General features: G+C 38.3%; 1 protein-coding gene across 2 annotated transcripts in view; it reads right to left on the bottom strand.

The window, feature by feature from the left end:
- Nucleotides 1–20,108, bottom strand: part of DIAPH2 (diaphanous related formin 2) — a gene marked incomplete at both ends in the record, with an annotated part of 850,504 nt that overhangs the window by 143,720 nt on the left and 686,676 nt on the right. For both annotated transcript variants that reach the window (XM_080719289.1, XM_080719290.1), the window contains one exon: nucleotides 5,357–5,452. In XM_080719289.1, coding sequence (XP_080575415.1) covers nucleotides 5,357–5,452 — 96 coding nt within the window. The remainder of the gene's footprint in view (nucleotides 1–5,356; nucleotides 5,453–20,108) is intronic.

Here is a 20,108-nt window from a genome sequence, read left to right as displayed (position 1 = left end):
GTGGTTCTAAAGCCAAAATATATTTATTCTGTTTCTTGGTTTCATTTCTTCTTAATGCTTCTCTTGTGAGCTTTATTAATAGCTAGAGCTATATATCAAAATCTAGTCATAGGCAAAACAGCTAACTTAGATATCTACGTATTGGTGAGAAGCCCATTTATATTTATGTACAGTGGGCAGGGAATGCAGAAATCAGTTGGTTGGGGAAATACAAGCAAGCTCTAAGTATCTATGGCTATTCGGTAATAAAGCAGATGCGAGTTGTGCATTTGTATTGGAAGTGTGCTTTTCACTCCCACAAGGTCTTTCTCTATGGGCTTATTTCTTCCTTCAAAGCTTACCTTTGATCTTATAATGACAAAATCACGAATATCTATGGGCAATTCTTTCCAAAGTGTATCGTAAACATATGGGACATATTACTTTAAGTAGTAACCAAAGCTGTTAACATAAAGGTCAGGAAAGATTTAGCAAAATTCGTACATGATAGATCCATACTATATTGCTAAAGGAAAATAAGATGTACCTTTCGCTCACCAAACTTCTAGAAAGAATAACTCATGTTCTAGGGACAAAGGACAGAGAAGCTCCTCTAATTCCCGTGCTACACAGACACTCTATTCCACCATGTACTGCAGAAGACAGAAGGCTGCATTCAAATGCAGTCATATGCTTTCCATTCGTGTTTTCCCAAACAGTATGTGACAAGTGTCCTATGCGCATCATCAGCCCCTATATCAGTTTATGTTACCACGGAGGCATTCAATAACATTAACTGTTGAACGAATACTGTGTATCCTAATACCTTCCACTGCTCTTGCATTGATATTCCCGGTTCCATTGCAGTGTCGAAAGGATATTCTGAAAACACAAGGCACTAGATAGCTCCCAAATGGCAAACCATTGATCTTTACCCTGACTTCTTAAAACTTCTCTCTTAAATTGCTTCTACAACAATGTCTACATTCTCTTTCTACCTATCCAACTGTTTCTTTTTATTTTATTTTAATTTTTCGTACTGGGGATTGAACGAAGGGTTATTCTACTTCTGAGGCATATGCCCAGCCCTATTTTATGTCTCTTTTCTTTTCTTTCCTTTCTTTCCTTTTCTTTTCTTTCCTTCCTTCCTTTCTTCCTTCTTATCTTTCTTTCTTTCTTTTTTTTTTTTTTTTGCAGTACTGGGGATGGAACCCAGGAGCATTCTACTTCCAAGCTACACACCAGCCCTATTTTTTATTCTTTAGTTTGAAACAGGGTCTCACTGAGTTGCAAAGGGCCTCACTAAGTAACTGAGGCTGTCCGCAAACCATGATCCTCCAGTCTCAGCCTCCCGAATGCTGGGAATACAAGTGTGTGCCACCACACCCGGCTTATGTCTTATTTTGAAACAGGCTCTTACAAAGTCCTTGAGGGTCCTGCTAGGTTGCTGAGGCAGTCCTTGAACCTATAATCCTTCTGTCTTGACCACCTAAGTACTAGGATTAAAGGTATCCACCACCATGCACAACACTCCCATTGTTTTTTGCCTGTATTCTTTGCCAGCTTTGCCTTTAGCCACTAAATGTAAACATCTCCAAGGTTCTATCTTTCACTCTCTTTTCTCTTAATAATTCTTCTAACATTCTTTTTCATTTTCAGGCTATAATCAAAATGCTTAAGAGCCCAACCGTGTTATTATGAAACCTACGTTTGTATTTCTAAGAACCTCCTGGACATTTTGACTTCAGTGTTCTGCTACCACTTTCAAGTTAACCTGTCCCAAACAGAGCTTATCTCTTTATTCTATCATTGGTCCTTTTCCTGATCTTATTAATTTAGTAACCTGTCTACTCTCCTCGTCAGTCAATCTCAAAACCCTAGGGATATCTTTGACGCCTAGAAATACTGCTCTCCACCTAAATTATTTTCTTTGACTAACAATATGACAGTAGACTCCTAATTCATCACTTATGCACCTATAGCTTAAATGCTTTGAATATGTTCCTACTACTTACAAGCCTTCATTAGATCCCAGTGTCGAAATCCTGAGGAATACCTCCGAGTCTCATGCCAGTACTTCATCGCACGGCAGCCGCTGATTTATTTCCAGAACTCTCCCATACTTTTCTACTTTCTATGTCATTTGAGTCCTTACTGCATTATTTGCCCTCGCTGAAAAGTGCTTTGTACCTCCTTGCCTCTGTTTTTCTTTCTGATGTTTTATTTGACTAGTATGCACCGCCCCCACCTCCAACTTCCATTGCTCAAATCCCTAGTCATCCTGGGAAACCTTTTCCTCTGTGATTATTTTTCTGATATATCCAATAAGGCATGCTATCTCCCTCTTTTGAACTCACATAGTATGTTATTAACACCTCTTGTTTGATACATTTTATCTTCTGCCTTATTCTGTAGTCTTTCTTTACTTTTTATCTTTCTTACAAGACACAGAGTTTTATAACTAAGGAAATCTTATCTTTATTATTTCTGCATCGTCTATCATGTCTAGCACAGTACCTTTCAAAGAAGAGATGTGCAATAAATTAATAGTTAGTGGCTCATTTTCTAATCTGTGTTTGATATCAGCAAAGCACGTGGTCTGGGCTAATATTCAGCCAGTATTTCCAGCACAACCAGAGTGGCTATTCTGACTGGTCAGGGTGTGCACCACGCCAGTTATTAATACTTTTAATCTGACTACCGATAGTCTCCTTTGAAATGGCTTTTAGTGCTCTAAGCTGAAACCACACACTCTGCTGAATGGTCCAAAGTGCCAGGGAGCTTTTTCTGATTTACCTAATGTAATGCTCTTGGGGAGGGTGAATGGGCCCAGAGTGGAAGATTTGTAATTTGGGCAACTAATCATATCATCAATTAACATTTTGATTTTCAAATGAAAAATAGATTATCACCTCATTTGGTTTAAATATGGAACTCAAAACACTGCAATTAGAAGCACAATGGTAGAGCTCTGTATTTTGCACACAGTGATTCTTAATCTGTGAGCAAAGATAATGGAGATGGGCGAGCTGCACATCTCTGCTGTTCGTGTTCGACTCTGATTTAAAAATTTCGAGACTATTTTCTCCTATTTTACCTTCCTTGGGGAAAATAACATTCTTTCTCATTTTGCTTTTCGGCTTTTATCTCATTTAGTTGAAGTGGAGGTTATTAGACAGAAGCAAGGGTTCTCATGTTGAGCAGTGACAGTATAACAATACCAAGTCCCGGATACTTGGAAAGGAACCAAGTTGGGTGACTAAGAAAGCAAAAATAATAGGCCACTGGCAGAAAAATATGATCTAGCGAGGAAAGGCCAGTGCAAGAAGGGAAGCTGGAAAACTTCCTGGCTCTGCGACTTCTAGGAAGAGGCCAGCAGACAGGAAGGGTTGGGGCAGACTTGTAAAACCCTGCGCCTTCTATTCCCTCCCTCACTTCCCTTTCTACTGACGTGCGTGTGCTTGACCAGCACTGTTAGTCTGCTTCATGGCTTCTTCTCACCTCTGGCCCTTTACTTGGGCTGCTGCCACTTGGGCTGCCTGCCATAGCTAAATGGGCTCTTTTTGATCCTCTGTATTAATGGGGGCACTCTGGCAACAAGTGAAAGGAGCTCACAATTTAGTTGACATAGAATTTATACCATTAAATCACACAGTTTGTGAACATATTCTTGGTGTTCCATGGTTGACAACACTATATTCTCTTGAGTATCAAGCTCACAGAATCCCATGGAATGGTCTCTCTCCCCCAGTACTATTTTCCTAGAATCAGTATGAGGTGTGAGACGTATCAGGCAGGGGCCTTAGCAAATGTGTAGTTTTAAAATAAACCGACTAGAAAGATTATGGCAGCTCTTTGATTGCCCAGAATAACATGCTTTTACTTATCAGCTGCTTAACAGAGAACAGAATTGATATTAAAATTATTTCAGTTTGGCTTTCACTGACTATTATTGTTCTGAGAGTTCAACAAAGAGCATTGAAGGTTTTTATTTGCCTTCAGAGGTAGCAGGGACTCTGCTAGCACGGTCAAACATTCTCGTTGTATAGACAAAGGCTGAGGGCAGGCGGAGTGACTGCCTCATGAGTAGTAGCGCTCTGGCATTCCAACATGCAACATTATTTTACAAATTTATTACAAATATATAAATACCGACTGTCATTTTCTTCTCTTCTTGTAGGCCATCGCCAATGTTTTCCCATGCATAAGGCAGTCTCAGACTCCACACAAAATGCTTCTCTGAACCAAATCTCACCTTCAGGTTCATCTCCACCGGGTGTCCATGAAGGGGAGAGGTGGACTGTTATCTACTACCCATCAAGATTTACCCAAAAAGTGGAAAAGACGATATAACTTATATTGGCTTCTGCTGTGAATTTCACCATCACTAATCGCTGACCTGCTCTGGCTCTATGGAACTAGAATGGCTCTGGGTGCTACCAATTTCCATTCTAGTAACACGCACTAACTTCTCGTCCAAAGAGCATAGACTATTCGAGTTAAATCTTATTAATTCAAATTCTATATAATTTACATTTTTACTATTAATTTTTCTCTTTCTTTTTTTCATTTACTTCTCCACACAGCATTACAGCCGATTAAGAGGACTCTTACAATGGATAGACTTAATTTCCTCCTCCACTTCAAGAAAGATATGCACTGGAAATATAAAGCCTTACTTGGAAGATGGGGACAGTTCAGATTGTTTGGATTATCCTAAGAGAAGCTATGCATTTCCTCAGCAATAAGGCATAAATGGTAAGGAGGAAAACTTTCTAATTCTACTTGTTTCACTTCTTTAAGTTTTTCTTCCTGAGACCAATTTTCACAGTATAGTTTTATTTGTCATTAATCAAATACACTCACAAAAATTTTTTCCAAAGCTTTGTGGTATTTGAAGCTCTTGGATTATTTATGCCTCTTCTTTATTAAGGATGACAGACAGTAGACTGCATCATAAAGTCAAAATGGCCTCTAGAAACAGATATTGTCTCAGTTTCCTTACCTGTGAATAACTAATGTGATATCCCTAGGGCCAATTATTTTAACGATTTAATTACATTTATGGTTTTAAACACCTTCCACCCAAACCACATGCTCATAAAATAACAATTAAAATATTTAATATTAAACACAGTGGGAGCCCTTATTTCCGACTTTTTTTTTTGCCAAGTGTACAGTTATTTGAGGATACATTTACCAAGTTGAAACTTGCAATCATGTAGATGTAGAAGCCTGCTGAGATTTCACACATGAACTGAGATCAACTGTTAAGAAATCTTCATGGGAAATTTTATTTTCCCTTTTCTTTAGAGGGGCGTACTTGGCTTTGAACATTCATATTTGACAAGACCTTGTGAATCAGAGTGGGTATTACCTGGATTCCTTGGAATTCGCTTTCTGCGATCTCGGAATGCTGCACCTGATTGCAGGGCTTCGAGAAGATTATCCATCACGCCAGTCTCATCCCCCTCTGGAGAAAGGGAGAAATAGAAATTAATCTTGGAGCAATTAAAGTTAAACTACAGGAAAATAAAGGGAAAAACTCCTGTCAGATTTACATAATACCCCTAAATTAAAGACATATATCTGTTTTAACATAATGGATCCTGTCAGTTTCTGGCACCACAGACTACTTTGCTTATTACGCACCATTAAGCAAAATTCATGCCAATCCCACTGTTCTTTCAACTTAAAGACCTTGTCTTTTGTATTATTGATGACATGCTCAGTATGCAAATAAACAGCAGCTGATCAGCTACTGCTGCCTTCCTGTTAAGATTCTTATAAGATATTCCTAAGCAAGAAAGCACTGACCCGGATTAATGCAATCAATGTGCAGGGCGTGATTTGATGAAGCTGACTTACACAAGGTTAAATACTGATTGTATTAATACTTTCAGCATTCAACCATCATCTGCGATTATCTCAAAAGACACTATTTGCAAAACACATTTGCATCCAACTACTACCTAATCCATATCCCGTACTCATTTTGAAATGCTGACATTGTATAAAGAAAAGGTGATCATATGAAAGGCCACATTTTGCATTTGAGAGACATCAGCTAAAGTCTCATTCTGTTTCGAGAATTAACTGTGCAGTATCAGATCACAGAGAAAAATTCTCTCCTGGGACAAGAACCAGTTAGAATCGTTTTTATTATGCTTTTCATTTAACTTGAAACTTCTTCAAAGTTATAGTCATTTATTCTTTAAAATAAACTCTAGGCCAGGATATTGATTTAAAAATGAAGGGAAACACAGATGTTCTCAGGTCCAATATTTGGTGGAAAAACTAAAAGAAAAGGAAAAACTAAAGGAAAGGAAAGCCCCAGTGACTATATAGGGTAAGAGTATTGTGAACTTTTAATATTGAGTAATGTCACTGACATATCTGAATCATTACCTACTTTTTTCCATACAAAGAAAAGAACTGAAAGTAGGTGGACCGGCTATGATGTGCCTGGGAGAATTAAATCTATAATTTAAATTTATTGGACAGAACCCAGGGACATTCTACCTCCGAGCTACACCTCCAGCCCTATTTCATTCTTTCATTTTAAAATTTAATAATCACTATATATGGTATATAACATGATGTCCTGATATCTGTAGACACTGAGGAATAGCTGAGTCAAGGTACTAAATTTACTTCTGATAGATGTAAACATTGGGGAACGGCTAAATCAAGGTACTTAACATTATCTCATATATTTTGTAGAAAAACGCTTAAAAATCTACTTAGCAAATTTCAAGTATATAATATGTTATAATTAGCCATAGTCACAATGATATACGATAGATCTCTTGTGTTTATTCTTCCTCTCAAGCTGAAATTATTGTTCCTCGAACAACAGCGCCCTAATCCTCAAAGCCCCAGAGGACAACTTTTAGTAGGCAGTGAGAAAAAGCTGAGCCTCCAAGACAGGGAAGGAATTTTCAGAGATAAAGGAGTAAAAGCAGGAGGGAATTTAATGTAGGCTTATGCAATGGGTAATTATAAAGGCGATGCAGAAAACGAGCAAATGTAAACAAGGAAAAAGAACAAAATACAAAATGGTATATATTTATGGCTTACACAAATTAAGTGCAAGCATGCACAAAAGTATAACAATATTTTGGAGGTTGTTTCATTAAACGTCTTTAGTATAGTATATTGTGACTAGACTAAAAAGATAGAAATAATAAACATGACATAAAGTAGATTAAAGTTAAAAATAAATCCCTTTGCTTAATTTAGTGGGTGAACCTAAAAGGACTTTTCAAAATATTATTCTGTTAGATCAATTTGTACCCTTATTTCATATCATTTCCCTCAACTTCTGGAGCCTTATTAGACATCTGTTTTCCTAATGATCTCTGTTATCAACATTTAATGTCATATATGTACTATACACCTGCTGATACACCATAGCCTTTTGGAGGGCCACAACCATTGTAATAGCTAAGGGTTTCTCCACCTACATTTTTAATACTGAATATTTACCCCCTCGGGGGCAATAATGTCCCTGCACAGAATGCATGTGTTAGATGATTCTGTCAAAAATGAAAAAAAGATGTTTGTCAACAGCACGTGTATATTAAAGGAAAGAAATGTGGGCTTCAGTCCATTACTTTTTCATTTGCTCCATGATAACTTTCAAAGAAGCAGAATGATTTTCGTGAAATATCTAGCCCTGCTGAATCAAACTGTGTGAATATAATCATAGGATCAGTTTATATTTCAGAGATTCTTTATAAAACAAAATGGAAGCCAACACAATCATTTCAAAACTGTTATCCTTCATTTTAAATAAATTTCAGGAAAATGTGATCTGTGATTGAATTGTGTGAGCTTGACAATACACTTAGAATTTCCAAGTTCATAGAAATGTTATTTAGATGTGATTAGTACTGAATTGCTTTAAAAAAAATTTTTGGTCTATGTGTTTAATCTCAGGAAAAAAATCTTTTCAAGTGTTTTTCATTGAAAAAGAAAATAACTTTATTTAACACATAGGAAATTGTGCTTTCTTACAACTTACAGTAACTATTATACTGAATAAAAGAACATAATGAAGAAATTGGGTAAGACTTTTAGCTACTAAAATGATAATATATGGACATGGCTGAGAAGTAACAATTCTGAGGCCACTTCCTAATCTTTCATCCTGAAATTAGCTGTGGATAGTACTGAGGAGCCATTGGGCTGCATGCAGCCTGTGGGCTCTGCGTGAGCTGCTAATGGGCAGATGAAATAGATGAAATGGTACAAGCCCATCTTGTTCCTGTTCCTCACAGTATTTGTCTTTCTGTAGACGTTGGATGTCTGCTGACCTCAATTTTCAGCATCAACATTTACCTGCATTGCACTGACTTAATTTCTCCAAGAGTTTGGAGATGCTATAGATTAAAATCAGCACTAGGTAAGCTAATTACCTCTGCTATTCTTTTCCACAATACTATTCCCTGATGAGTAGCACATACTTATAGAACCAATTCTTTATGGGAGAATTCTCAAATCCCTGAACATTTTGATGATCTATACTCTCTTTTCAAGGACATTTTTTAAAGTGAACACTCTTAGATGACTTAGTGCCTCCTTGGTAAAGGGTAGATTTTTCTGCTTTGAAGACAGTTTATATCCCCAACCTACTCAGGGAAAATGTCGAGCAGCTCTGAATTCAGTCCATTATAAATGATTAGGGTTTTCTAAGCACGGGGCTCTTAGGCAAGGCAGCAGACCAACTGTACATGTGTCAGGCACACCTTTGCATTATTTTACAGGATTTTTTTTTGGGTGGTACTGGGGTTCCTGGAAACCCTTCCACCTCCAGGCTACACTCCCAGACACCTATTTTTTATATTTTTATTTAGAAACAGGGTCTCAAGCCAGCGAGGCTGGCTTTGAACCGGCGCGATCCTCCTGTCACCACCTCCCAAGCGCAGGGATTACAAGCGTGCGCCACCACGCCCTGCTCCATCTTCCTTTTTTATTAAATGTTAATAATTAGAATGACCCTCTTCATCTAGGGACAAAAGCACCTAGAATCTTGAATCCTTTCTTTATGAAAGACTACACTAGAGTTCACTAGGACTTGAAGATTACTAAAATAAAGCTAATACATGATGAGTATTCCTCATCTGAAATCTTTGGGTCCAAAGTGTTTCAGATTTTGGAGATTGTTTGATTTTAGAATATTTGCATTGATTTTAACATTTAAACATCCCTTTTTTTGTGGTACTTGGGGGTAGAATCCAGAGGCTTTCTACCTCTGGGCTATACTCCCAGACCTATTTTCTATTTTATTTGGAAACAGGGTCTCACTAAGTTGCTGAGAGCCTCACTAAGTAGCTGAGGCTGGCTTCGAACCTGTGCGACCCTCCTGTCTCAGCCTCTCAAGAGCCGGGATTACAAGTGTGCACCACCACACCTGGCAAACATCCCTAATTTAAAAACTGAAAATATTTTCAAAAAGTTCCACATACTAGAGCATTCCAGATTTTTATAGTCTTCCTGAAGTTTCCACTGTACAATTAGAGGCTTCTATAAAAGTTGAGGTGCTCAAAGTTGAAGAAAGTTGTTATTGAAAAGTCAGTGTTAAGTGAGCTTCTTACTGAGGGCCCTTCTATATTAGCTAATGCTTGCACATAATAGCATAAAAAGTTAAAATTATGCTGTCTGTATATGTGTTCTCTATTTATATATGTGCCCGTGTATAAAATTTTACAAATAGTGAACATATCTCAATTAGAGACTGAACCCAGGGCATTCTATCTCTGAGCAACAACACCAGCCTTTTTTATTTTTAAGCAAGGTCTCCCCAAGTTCCTGAGGCGAGCCTTGAATCTTTGATTCTCCTATCTCAGCTTCCCAAGTGCTGGGATTATGGTCATGTGTCATCACACCTGGCTTAAATGTACAGTTTGAAGAGTTTTGGCCAATGCATAAACTCATGTAACTACCACTGCAATTAAGATAATCATCATTTCTATCATTTCTGTCCATGACTCCTGTACACACTACTCAAGAAAATTTGTTTTTTATTATCTTATACTAGCTTTGCCTGTTCATAAAATATACTTTTAAGGGCCTAAAAAGAGCTGAGGTCATTTTGAATGAGCATAATCACATATGCATGATATCATATTACGTGTATGATAAACTGTGATGAGGGAAACAGACTGGAAAGATACAAGGATTATATCTGGATAGGGAAGACCACAGTAAAGTTCTACAGTAACTTGCCTTATTGAACTAAGCAGTTTGAATGTGCTTCAAGGGATCCCCAAAAGCTACTGTTAAGATCTTTAGCAGGACAGTAGTGTGATGAAAGTGGGATTTAAGATTCCTCTCACCGTACTGTGAAACTGGACCAGAGTGGAAAATAAATCAGTTATACAAAGACAAGAACTGCATTTGTGGTGAGTAATATTAATCTGTACATAACCCTAGGCAAAGTAAGGCGGTCAATTTTGGAATTGTTGGTAAAAGACTGCACAGAAAAGTGAAACTGCTTTTGTGAGCAGTGGAAGCAGGCGATGACAGGTGCAAGAGCGATTGGCGCTCGTGTCCATCTTCCCCACTATCCGGCATGCTGCAGACAGAGCGCGCTGCAAGATGGGTGCGTTTGAAAAGGACGCAAAATTAGAAGACCGATCACTTGTCGAGGAAACAAAATCCCTCCTCTGGAATCTGAGTCACCAAATTGTGGAGCCAGCCTAAGTGCCTCCCAATAGAGGAAGGAATTACAAAAGTGCGGTATGTACGCACAATGAAGTCCGGAACTGTACTTCATGAAGAACAAAATGATGTCACAGGCAGAAAAATGGGTTGAACTAGACTATATTATGCTAAATGAGATTACCAGTCTGATAAAGAAAATCGATCTATGTTTTCTCTCCTATGTGGAAGCTAGAGAGAGATTAAGTAACAAAAGAGACTTCAAATAAAGGAGCAGAGACTCCAGTGGAGTGATGGAGGGGTTTTAAGGGAGGGAGTTTTGACAAATGCGTACACCCATTAACCATGTAATGAAGGTAACGGTTTAAATAGTGCTATGTGCATCTACGGAATGATCACTATCAATCTCAATGACTTGCAGAGGGGAAGAGGAGAGAGTGAGGTGGGATCGAGGAGGGAGAAGCAACAATGCTGTATGCATATATATATTCCTCTCGCTCCATACCTCATCAGGACGTATAATTACAATGCACCAAGAAAAGTACACCGGGAAAGAGAAAAGCCACTGGGCAAAACAATGTATGAACAGACATAACAAAAGCCTGAGAAACTTGTATTTTATTCCACAAGCCTCTAGACAGTCTATCTGTTGGGAGGTTTTTGTTAGTTTATGGTTTAATTGGAAGTGAGTTTATGGTGATTTGGAAAACCAACAGATGGTAACTAAGATAACAGTCTATGAAGTTATTTATGGCTAGAAAGTATCTAAGCACATCAAGATATTATTCCAAAGAGATTAAAAGAGGGTATAAAGAGAAAGTATCAAGTTCTAGGAGAAATAATAAAGGCAGATGCTCCTGTTGAAAAGAAGAAAGTTTCAAGAGGGAAAAGAAGACACAGGAGCTTAGAAGAAACGACTAGAAAGCACAGTACGAGCTAGGGGCAGCAGTAATTATATTACGCAGTAGATGAAGATTTGTAAAACAAAACAGAAAAACATCCCATTCCCAGGTTGAGGCCGTGCACAGTGGTGTGCACCAAAAAGCAAAATTAAACTCAGCGTAATTAAAGTTAAAACTATAGGGGAAATTTTCCTTCCAAGGGTTCATTCATTTTGTTATCTCTTCTCCTTGCTAGAACAGGTAATTAACAGTTTCCTATAGTGAGGGAAATTATCAGATTCCAGAAACACTGCAAAGTGCGTACTACTCTTTGTAAATCCTCTGAACTTAGGGTTTTGTCATGGGATATATACTGTACTGGGAGGGTCACAAGTGGAGAGCCCATCCCAAAGGGGTGAATAATGAAGGATGGAGGGATTTTGCCCCAAATATGTACACGAAAGGGGTTACCTAGAAGTTGGTCAGGAAAACTGAATTGGTGCGTTGACTTTCTCTGATATTAAAGAGAAGCTTGTTAACACAAATGAATGGATTCCTAATGGTAGAATTTCAGTGTAGAAATCTTTTAGCCAGAGGGACAGTTTTGGCAGTTTGCCTAAGGTAAGAGAGTTTAATAGTAAGTGGTAGCTAAAAATAATGTTTATGCTTACGATTTTGTTCCTCAGTTACCTATATGCTACAAGATCGAGAGAAGAAAATTACACATTCTATAAAGAAACAACGCCAAATAAATCTGAATGTTAATGCTTACCAGAAAAACCACTGTTGATGCCTCTGGTAAAATATCTCATATGCAATATATTAAATAATTAATATTTCAAAGAGACCTTTGAAATACTCTGTGTGTCTTATCAGAATCAATCATTTACTAAAGGGCATGGAGCACTTGCAAAGGAAAATGAAAGCAAAAACATAGTTGGGAAAAGAACAAAACTAATTCCATTCAAATGTAAATCTAAATTTACTTTAGAAAATTATAATATATTAAGATGTTTATGGAGGTAGAAATATTATCTGCCATTTGTTGAGAGATTACTGTATGTGAGGCACTGTTCAAAGGGACTTACAGTCAGTCAGTTTCCACACCAGCTTATTTTATTTTCCAGGTAAAGAAACAGAGGTAAGTTTATGTGAATTGATTCATTCCAAGTCATATAGCTGGGAAATGATAGAACAACCATTAGAACAGAGGCATAGCTTGTGTAGGGAATGTCAAATCACAGCCTTTGTGGTTAAATCCAACCTACCACCTGTTTTGTACAGTCTACTTGTTCAGGATGTTTTTCACATTTAAACTGGTTTTAAAAATAGAGATAATGAAATATCTTATGCTACATGAAAATTTCACAAAATTCCAAACGTCAGTCCCCAATCACACGGAAACATAGCCACACTCGTTCATTGCATGATATCAAAGCAGCTTTGGGGCTACAGTGGGCCAAGTTCAATTAAGACAGAGATGACTTTATGACCTATTTCATGAGGCCTAAAATATTTACTAATTGTCTCGCTACAGAAAAAAAGTTTTCTGACCCCCCTGCTTCAGAATATACGCCATAAATGTCAATACCATGCTAGCTAGAGACATTTGTGGACCTCACAATCTGCCTCGGAAGTGCTGAGTAACGTTGGCAAAGGCCAACCAGATTTTAACATACGGCCTCAGCACGGGTGGAAGGCGGGCAAGTACAGCAGCATTCAGCATATGCAACCCAAATGCTTCCATTTTGAGGACCCAAAACCCAGAAAGACAGGATAACAGAGCTATCCAGCTCCAAAAGAACAGTTGTAGAAAGAGAAGAGAGTTTTTCAAAGCCAGTGGAAGGCCTGCTTCATAAGTTTTCCTTTGCTGTCCAAGATCGTCCTCAGTCTGACTAACACTGCTATATTCTTCTTTACAAAAGACCTAGCTCCTTACCTATGGACTTCAACTAGACTTCCATCTTAGAACAACGGGCCTGTGTAATAAGTCCTTCTTAATAAGAAATACAGACACAACTCTAGTGGTAGAAAGGAGAGGGAAGGGAATACTTTCAGCTTTGGGAGCACCATCAGGAGGCCAAATGTTTATTGGTCCCTTCCTAGTGCCTACCACAGGCACAAGGCACACGCTCGATGGAAGTGCCTTTTCAAGAACTGCCCTCCGGAGCGTGCAGCCAGGCAGCTGTTACCAAATGCCGCCTACGTGAGCAGGAATGCCTGTCCACAACCAAGCAGAAAGGTGCTGTAATGAGGGGATGATACTGTTAGTAGCAGGGCACAAGGGGACAATTCATAAACAGCGAATTCTAACTCCAAATCCCTGTCTTTCCTTGGCTTATTAGATTTATCAACTCTCTGCCCAATTTCTGGAACAACTTCACTCTATGCATAGGAAGCTAAGAAGTTTGTGTGCATGTGTACGTGTATATATTTTTCTGACCACTATTTTTTGGTACTTAGGATTGAACCTTTTGGTGTTCTACTGCGTAACTACTCCAGTAGTGCTTTTTGCTGAGACAAGGTCTCCCTAAGTTACTGTGTGCTGACCTCAAACCTGTGATTCTCTTGTCTCAGCTTCCCAAATACTAGGATCTCAGGCGTGCACCACTGTGCCTGACGCTGACCACCTTATTTTTGAATGACTAGTGTATACTGATACAAAATACATACTTATTACAACTACCTGTTTGAAATTGAGAAACATATCAGACATCTTGTGTACATGGATAAAATGTGTAGTTTTGCTTTGGAAAAGTCAGAAGCGGTCTGAAAAAAAAAAGCCATGTGCAGCCGAGTAGCTTATTGAGAAGTCTCACTTCAGTGACAGAAAGACCATAAAATTGCTTGGTTTCTTCATTAGTGATCTCAGACATGGCATGTCAGATCTCCTCCCAGTGTCCTATAATGATATCTTTGGAAGATTCCAGAACTTGTTGATTTCAATATTAATCAGCATATTGAATAATATTGAAATCAATATTAATCTTCTATGTACTTCAAAGTGTTTCCCTCCTCCACTGCTGATTTGTCTTCAAAGGGACAAATGGATGGCATAATCTGTCCTACCACTCATTCTTCCTCTCTAGTCTCACAAAGAGGAATTAGAGCCTCCATGATTTGGGTAGAGAAGGAGAAAAAAGAGAGAGAGTATCTCTTATTTAACTGGCTACTGTTTTAACCCCTTGATCACTTTTAGGTGGCTTTCAAGAAACAAGGAGGGGGGTTAGTGTAAGGATATATGCAGAAGTAAGGAATATGAAATAGGTTTGACCAACCATGTCCAACCTCGCAAGGTACTAAAAGAATATCCAAGATACAACCATGGCTCTATCCTTCCAGACACAACAGCCTTAGTGACCCATCGATAAGATTACCTTGTTGTGTATTCTTACCTACTCATACATTCTGCCTGTGTATACCTCCTTTCTCTCCTTCCTTCCTTCCTATTTTTTGGGTACTTACAGATCAAATCCAGGAGCAGTTTACCTCTGAGCTACATCCCACCCCTTTTTCAAACTTGCTTTTTGAATCAGGGTCTTGCTAAGTTGCTGAGGCTGCTCTTGAACCTGGAATCCTCTTCCTTCAGCTTCCCAAGTATTGGGATTTACAGGCATGTGACACCATGCTTGGCTATTTATTTATTTATTTATTTACATACTTATTTATTATGTACTGGGGATTGAACCCAGGAGGAGCACTCTACCTCTGAGCTACACTCTCAGCCTTATATATTTATTTATTTATTTATTCATTTATTTACATATTTACTTGGTACTAGGGATGGAACCCAGGGACATTGTACCTCTGAGCTACACCCCTAGCCCTATTTTGTATTCTTTATTTTTGAAACAAGGTCTCACTGAGTTGCAAAGGGCCTCACTAAGCAGCTGAGGCTCACCATGAACCGCCATCCTCCTATCTCACCCTCCCAAATGCTGGGATTACAAGTGTGCGCCACCACACCTGGATCCTATTTTATTTTTGAAACAGGGTTTTGCTAGGTTTCTGAGAGTCTTGATAAAATGCTGAATCAGACCTTGAACCTGCCATCCTCCTGTCTTGGCCTCCAAGCACTGGCGTTACTGGTGGCGCCACTGTGCCCAGCTCTGGCTCTCTATTCTTAAGATTGGTTTTTACTTTCCCTTCTTTCACTTACAAACTAATTATCTATCTTTGTGTCTTTAAGTTCAACTCCCTGAAGAGAAAGAACAAAAATTATTCCAAAAGTACAAAACAGCCCTTGGGGAGGAGTGTTCTTTCTAGAGTTTCCATTTCTTACAAAATATACCAAACCAGGCGAGAGACAGGAGGATCGTGGTTCAGGGACAGCCTCAGCTACTTAGTGAGGCCCTCTGCAACTCAGTGAGACCCTGTTTCAAAATAAAGAATAAAAGCATTCGGGAGGCTGAGACAGGAGGATCGCGGTTCGTGGACAGCCTTAGCTACTACTTAGTGAGGCCCTGTGCAACTTAGTGAGACCCTGTTTCAAAATATAGATTAAAAATAGGGCAGGGCGTGTAGCTCAGAGGTCAAATGACCCGGGTTCCATCCCCAGACCCTCAAAAAATAAATAAATAAAATAAAGAATGAAAATAGGGCTAAGGATGTAGCTCTGAGGTAGAATGCCCCTGGGTTCCATCCCCAGTATATATATAAATACACACACAAACATACCTACCTCTGAGTTCCATCCCCAGTATATATACAGATACCAGCCCATAGATGGCAATCTTTGGGTCAAGAATGAATCCCAACCTAAAAGTAGTCGAGCTCACCTGGTGCGAAGCATGGTTAGCAATGCGTCTGTCTAATGTCCCACTTGACTCAGAAAAGGAGCCGAGAGCATGTACTGCTGACATGCATTATTAAAATTCAATATTATAACTTACATTGAAGTATTAAGATGGCAGAGTTAAAGGTTTATCTTTAGGTCTTGACCTAAATCTCTCCCTAATTTCTTAAGGAGAGTATAAAAATCTGCTCCAGGAGAGTGCCACTGTGAGTCTAAGCACGGCTGGATTATTTCTCAATCAGCTAGAAAGTATCTGTCCTCTTAGCAATCTCAGTGCTTTCTCCTGATGGAATTGAAACAAGTTTCTAAGAGATAATTATTTAGAAGGCAGACAAAAATGTCACTGGACAGTCCACGGCTTTGCCTTCTTAGATTTTGGGAAGAATCTTCCATTCCAAGGCTTCCAGTCCTCTTGTATGGTAGAGATGCCTTCATTCACACCCACTGTTGACTCACAGTCCCATTTTAGGCCCAAATTATCAGCTCCCCAAATAATGTGATTTTCAAGATGTCTCCCGATCTCACTTGGCATGTCTATTTAATCACCCACAAATTCCCTGCCTAACGGCATAGCTAACAACTTCTCAGCCCAATTATCTCATTTCCGCGTATTCGTCAGGGTGGGCTGCAACCTCTGAATGTCCCTTCACACTTTCTTTTCCTATTCAGTTCAGGGGCTAAGCTGTACCACTCCTTTATACTCAAAACATCTCAAAATCAGAGCTTCATCCCCCAAGTTCGTCACTCACTCTTCATCTTCGATTACTATTACATGAATAAAATGGCTGAATTAACTGTTTCTACTCTCTCCCATTACTAAGCCCTAACTACATTATTCCCTTTTTTAAGATTCAATGACTATCAAAACTGATCTAAGCCCGGTGTGGTGGCACACACTTGTAATCCCAGCATTCGGGAGACAGAGACATAGGATCACAGTTCCTGGACAGCCTCAGTTACTTAGTGAGGCTCTTCGCGACTCAGTGAGACTCTGTTTCAAAAAATCAAAAGACTGAAAAAATAGGACTAGGGGTGTAGCTTGGAGGTAGAATGCCCCTGAGTTTCATCCCCAGTACTGCAAAAACAAACAAACAAACAAACAAACAAATAATCCAAACTGCAATGGGGTCATAAACTACTTCCAATTTTTCTTTGGCTTCTCTAACTATATCTACCAGGATACATCTCTATCATTTTTGTACATATCCGGAGTGTTCACACCTAAACATCTTCCCTTATGTGCTTAATTTAAGGAAAAAATGATTCATATGAATTTATTTTTTGCGGATCTGAGGGTGGAACCCAGGGGCATTTGACCTCCGAGCTACACCCCTGCCCTATTTTTTATTCTTTATTTTGAAACAGGGTCTCACTAAGTTGCGGAGGGCCTCACTAAGTAGCTGAAGCTGTCCATGAACCGGGATCCTCCAGGCTCAGCCTCTCAAATGCTGGGATTACAAGCGTGCGCCACCATGCCCGGCCCCATAGAAATTTAAAACAAATAGTACAATGAACAAACAAAAAACCCAGATATTTTACACTTGCAAGTATAAAAGAGTATAGCTTATGGAAAGATTACCGTATAAATCTACTTGAGCTCACTAGAGCTATTAAAGGGGTCAAATTCCTAGAGTATGTGCTTTGGAAACATTTATTCAGGTAATTTAGGCAATTTATACAAATATATAATAATAATATTCTGCTTAATTACATAATTAAAATTCAGGCAGACCTTAATTATATACTTCATAAAACACAAGAGAAGTTGGTCTCCAATAGAAAAAGTTTAATTTCAAAATAAATAAATAACCCCTTCCTAAGCAGATGCTCATAGTATATTCACCATACTGCTACTGCCATTTAACTGAATCTAACCTTCAAATTAAAAAAGAAAATATGTTAAAAGTAATATGATAATTGTATATTAGGTAGTATTTCCTTTCAGTGTCTCAAATAATCAAGGTAACACTGATTAACCTCTTCATTACTTTAAAATATTCATCTGGGAGAAAGTAGCTTTCCCAACTTCAAATTTTCTAAATTTGAAACCCACAGAGCTCCTGAGGACACAGGGCAATAAAGCATAGGGTGGTTCGTTAGAGGAAGTCTATAATTACAAATTACTAAGCAAATAATATGGATGGCACTGAATTACACAAGAGTCGACCAGTTAGAGGAAAATGGTATAGAATTACAAAATTAGGTACCAATACCACGGAGATATAATTATGTCAATTTCTGAACATTATATGGTTCTTTAAAAATAAAGTCATGGATTATAATTATGCTTAAATAACCTGCTAAAAGCTGGTGAACAAAAAAACGGCTACCATTTAGACTGTCATTTCTTAGAGCTTAACTTCATAAGAGCTTTAAGTTGATGTCTCTACTTAACCTTTGCATTGCTTTTTTTATTTCAAAAATCTCCATGATTTATACCATATAATATTCTAAGTAGCCACACTGCTATCCACTTAGCGTTGTGTCAAAACTGTTTGTAAATATTATTTTAGTTTATTAAAATGTCTAGTCCTGTGGTCAGAGACATATTTACCAATAGGCACTGAATTTCTTGCTTGGGCATAAGCCGAAAAGATCTCTAATTTCAAATTCATTTCAACCAGAGCAGGACGCAGGGAGAAGTTAAATGTAGATAACCGGCATTCCTTCAGTCATTCCCTCAGCACATTCCTATGCTTGTTGTTGTTGTCAACTCCTCAAGCTAGCACCACACAACCACTGGGCACTTTCTTGACAAACAACACCATGTAAAACAGATCAGTTAGGTATCCCCCTAAGGCTGTACAGCTACAAATAAATATGCATTTTCCCTCTATGTGGGTTAATTTGGAAATTAGGAGAATTCCTGGATAATAAAAAACTTTACTGGTCAAACCAAGTAAAAATGAAATAATTGTTTGAAAATCTCTACTAATTTTCTATGTAATATATTTTCATACCAAAGAGAAAAATACTATAGATTCTTGGCTCCTAAAAGAATAATTAATAGAACAGCCAATTTTTACATTATATCTTGGGCATAGATCAAGTATTTACAGGAGCCAAAGCTCTACTCTTTAGAAAAGCCATTTATTTTAGTATTGCACATATGTTGATAAATTATCTCAGATAAATACATCATAAAGGGAATAACTGCTGATTTTATTAAAGAAAATGTATTAAATACTTTGGCTTTCCCAGTGGAAAATGATAATATTGAAAATTCTTAATGATTTTTCCTTTTTGAGGTAAGTAAAAATAATTTCAAAAACTAGTATCTATTACTCTTTAAAAATGTGGCTAGCTGAGTGTGGTGGCACACGCTTGTAATCCCTGTGCTTGGGAGGCTGAGACAGGAGGATCACACAGGTTTGAAGCCAGCCTCAGCCACTTAGGCTCTCAGCAACTTAGTGAGACCCTGTTTCTAAATAAAATATGAAATATGTCTGGGAGTGTAGCCCAGAGGTAGAAAGCCCCTGGGTTCCATCTCCAGTACCAAAGAAATAAAAATGAGGCTAAAAATGGGTATTTGCCAAAAGGCTCAGAATTAGAAGGTTACCAAAGGCTCAATATTTCCTTGTTATTATTATTTGGTCATCCAAACTCATCAGCAAAATCTCTGCATACTATCTGAATTCATTCAAGAGTGTTTATTTCCTATTTATAGCCTATGTAACGAGTGGAAAATTGCAGTCCACAAAGAAATGATAAGGAACATTTTTCACTCAGCACTTCTATGGTAGCCAGTGATTTTTAGTAGAGGGGGAATTTATCCTCATCCTTTATAA

Source organism: Muscardinus avellanarius, assembly GCF_963383645.1.
Source record: "Muscardinus avellanarius genome assembly, chromosome: X".
NCBI classification, from domain to species: Eukaryota; Metazoa; Chordata; class Mammalia; order Rodentia; family Gliridae; genus Muscardinus; species Muscardinus avellanarius.
The sequence above is the reverse complement of the archived record's forward strand: the minus strand, read 5'-3'. Positions and strand labels throughout refer to the sequence as shown.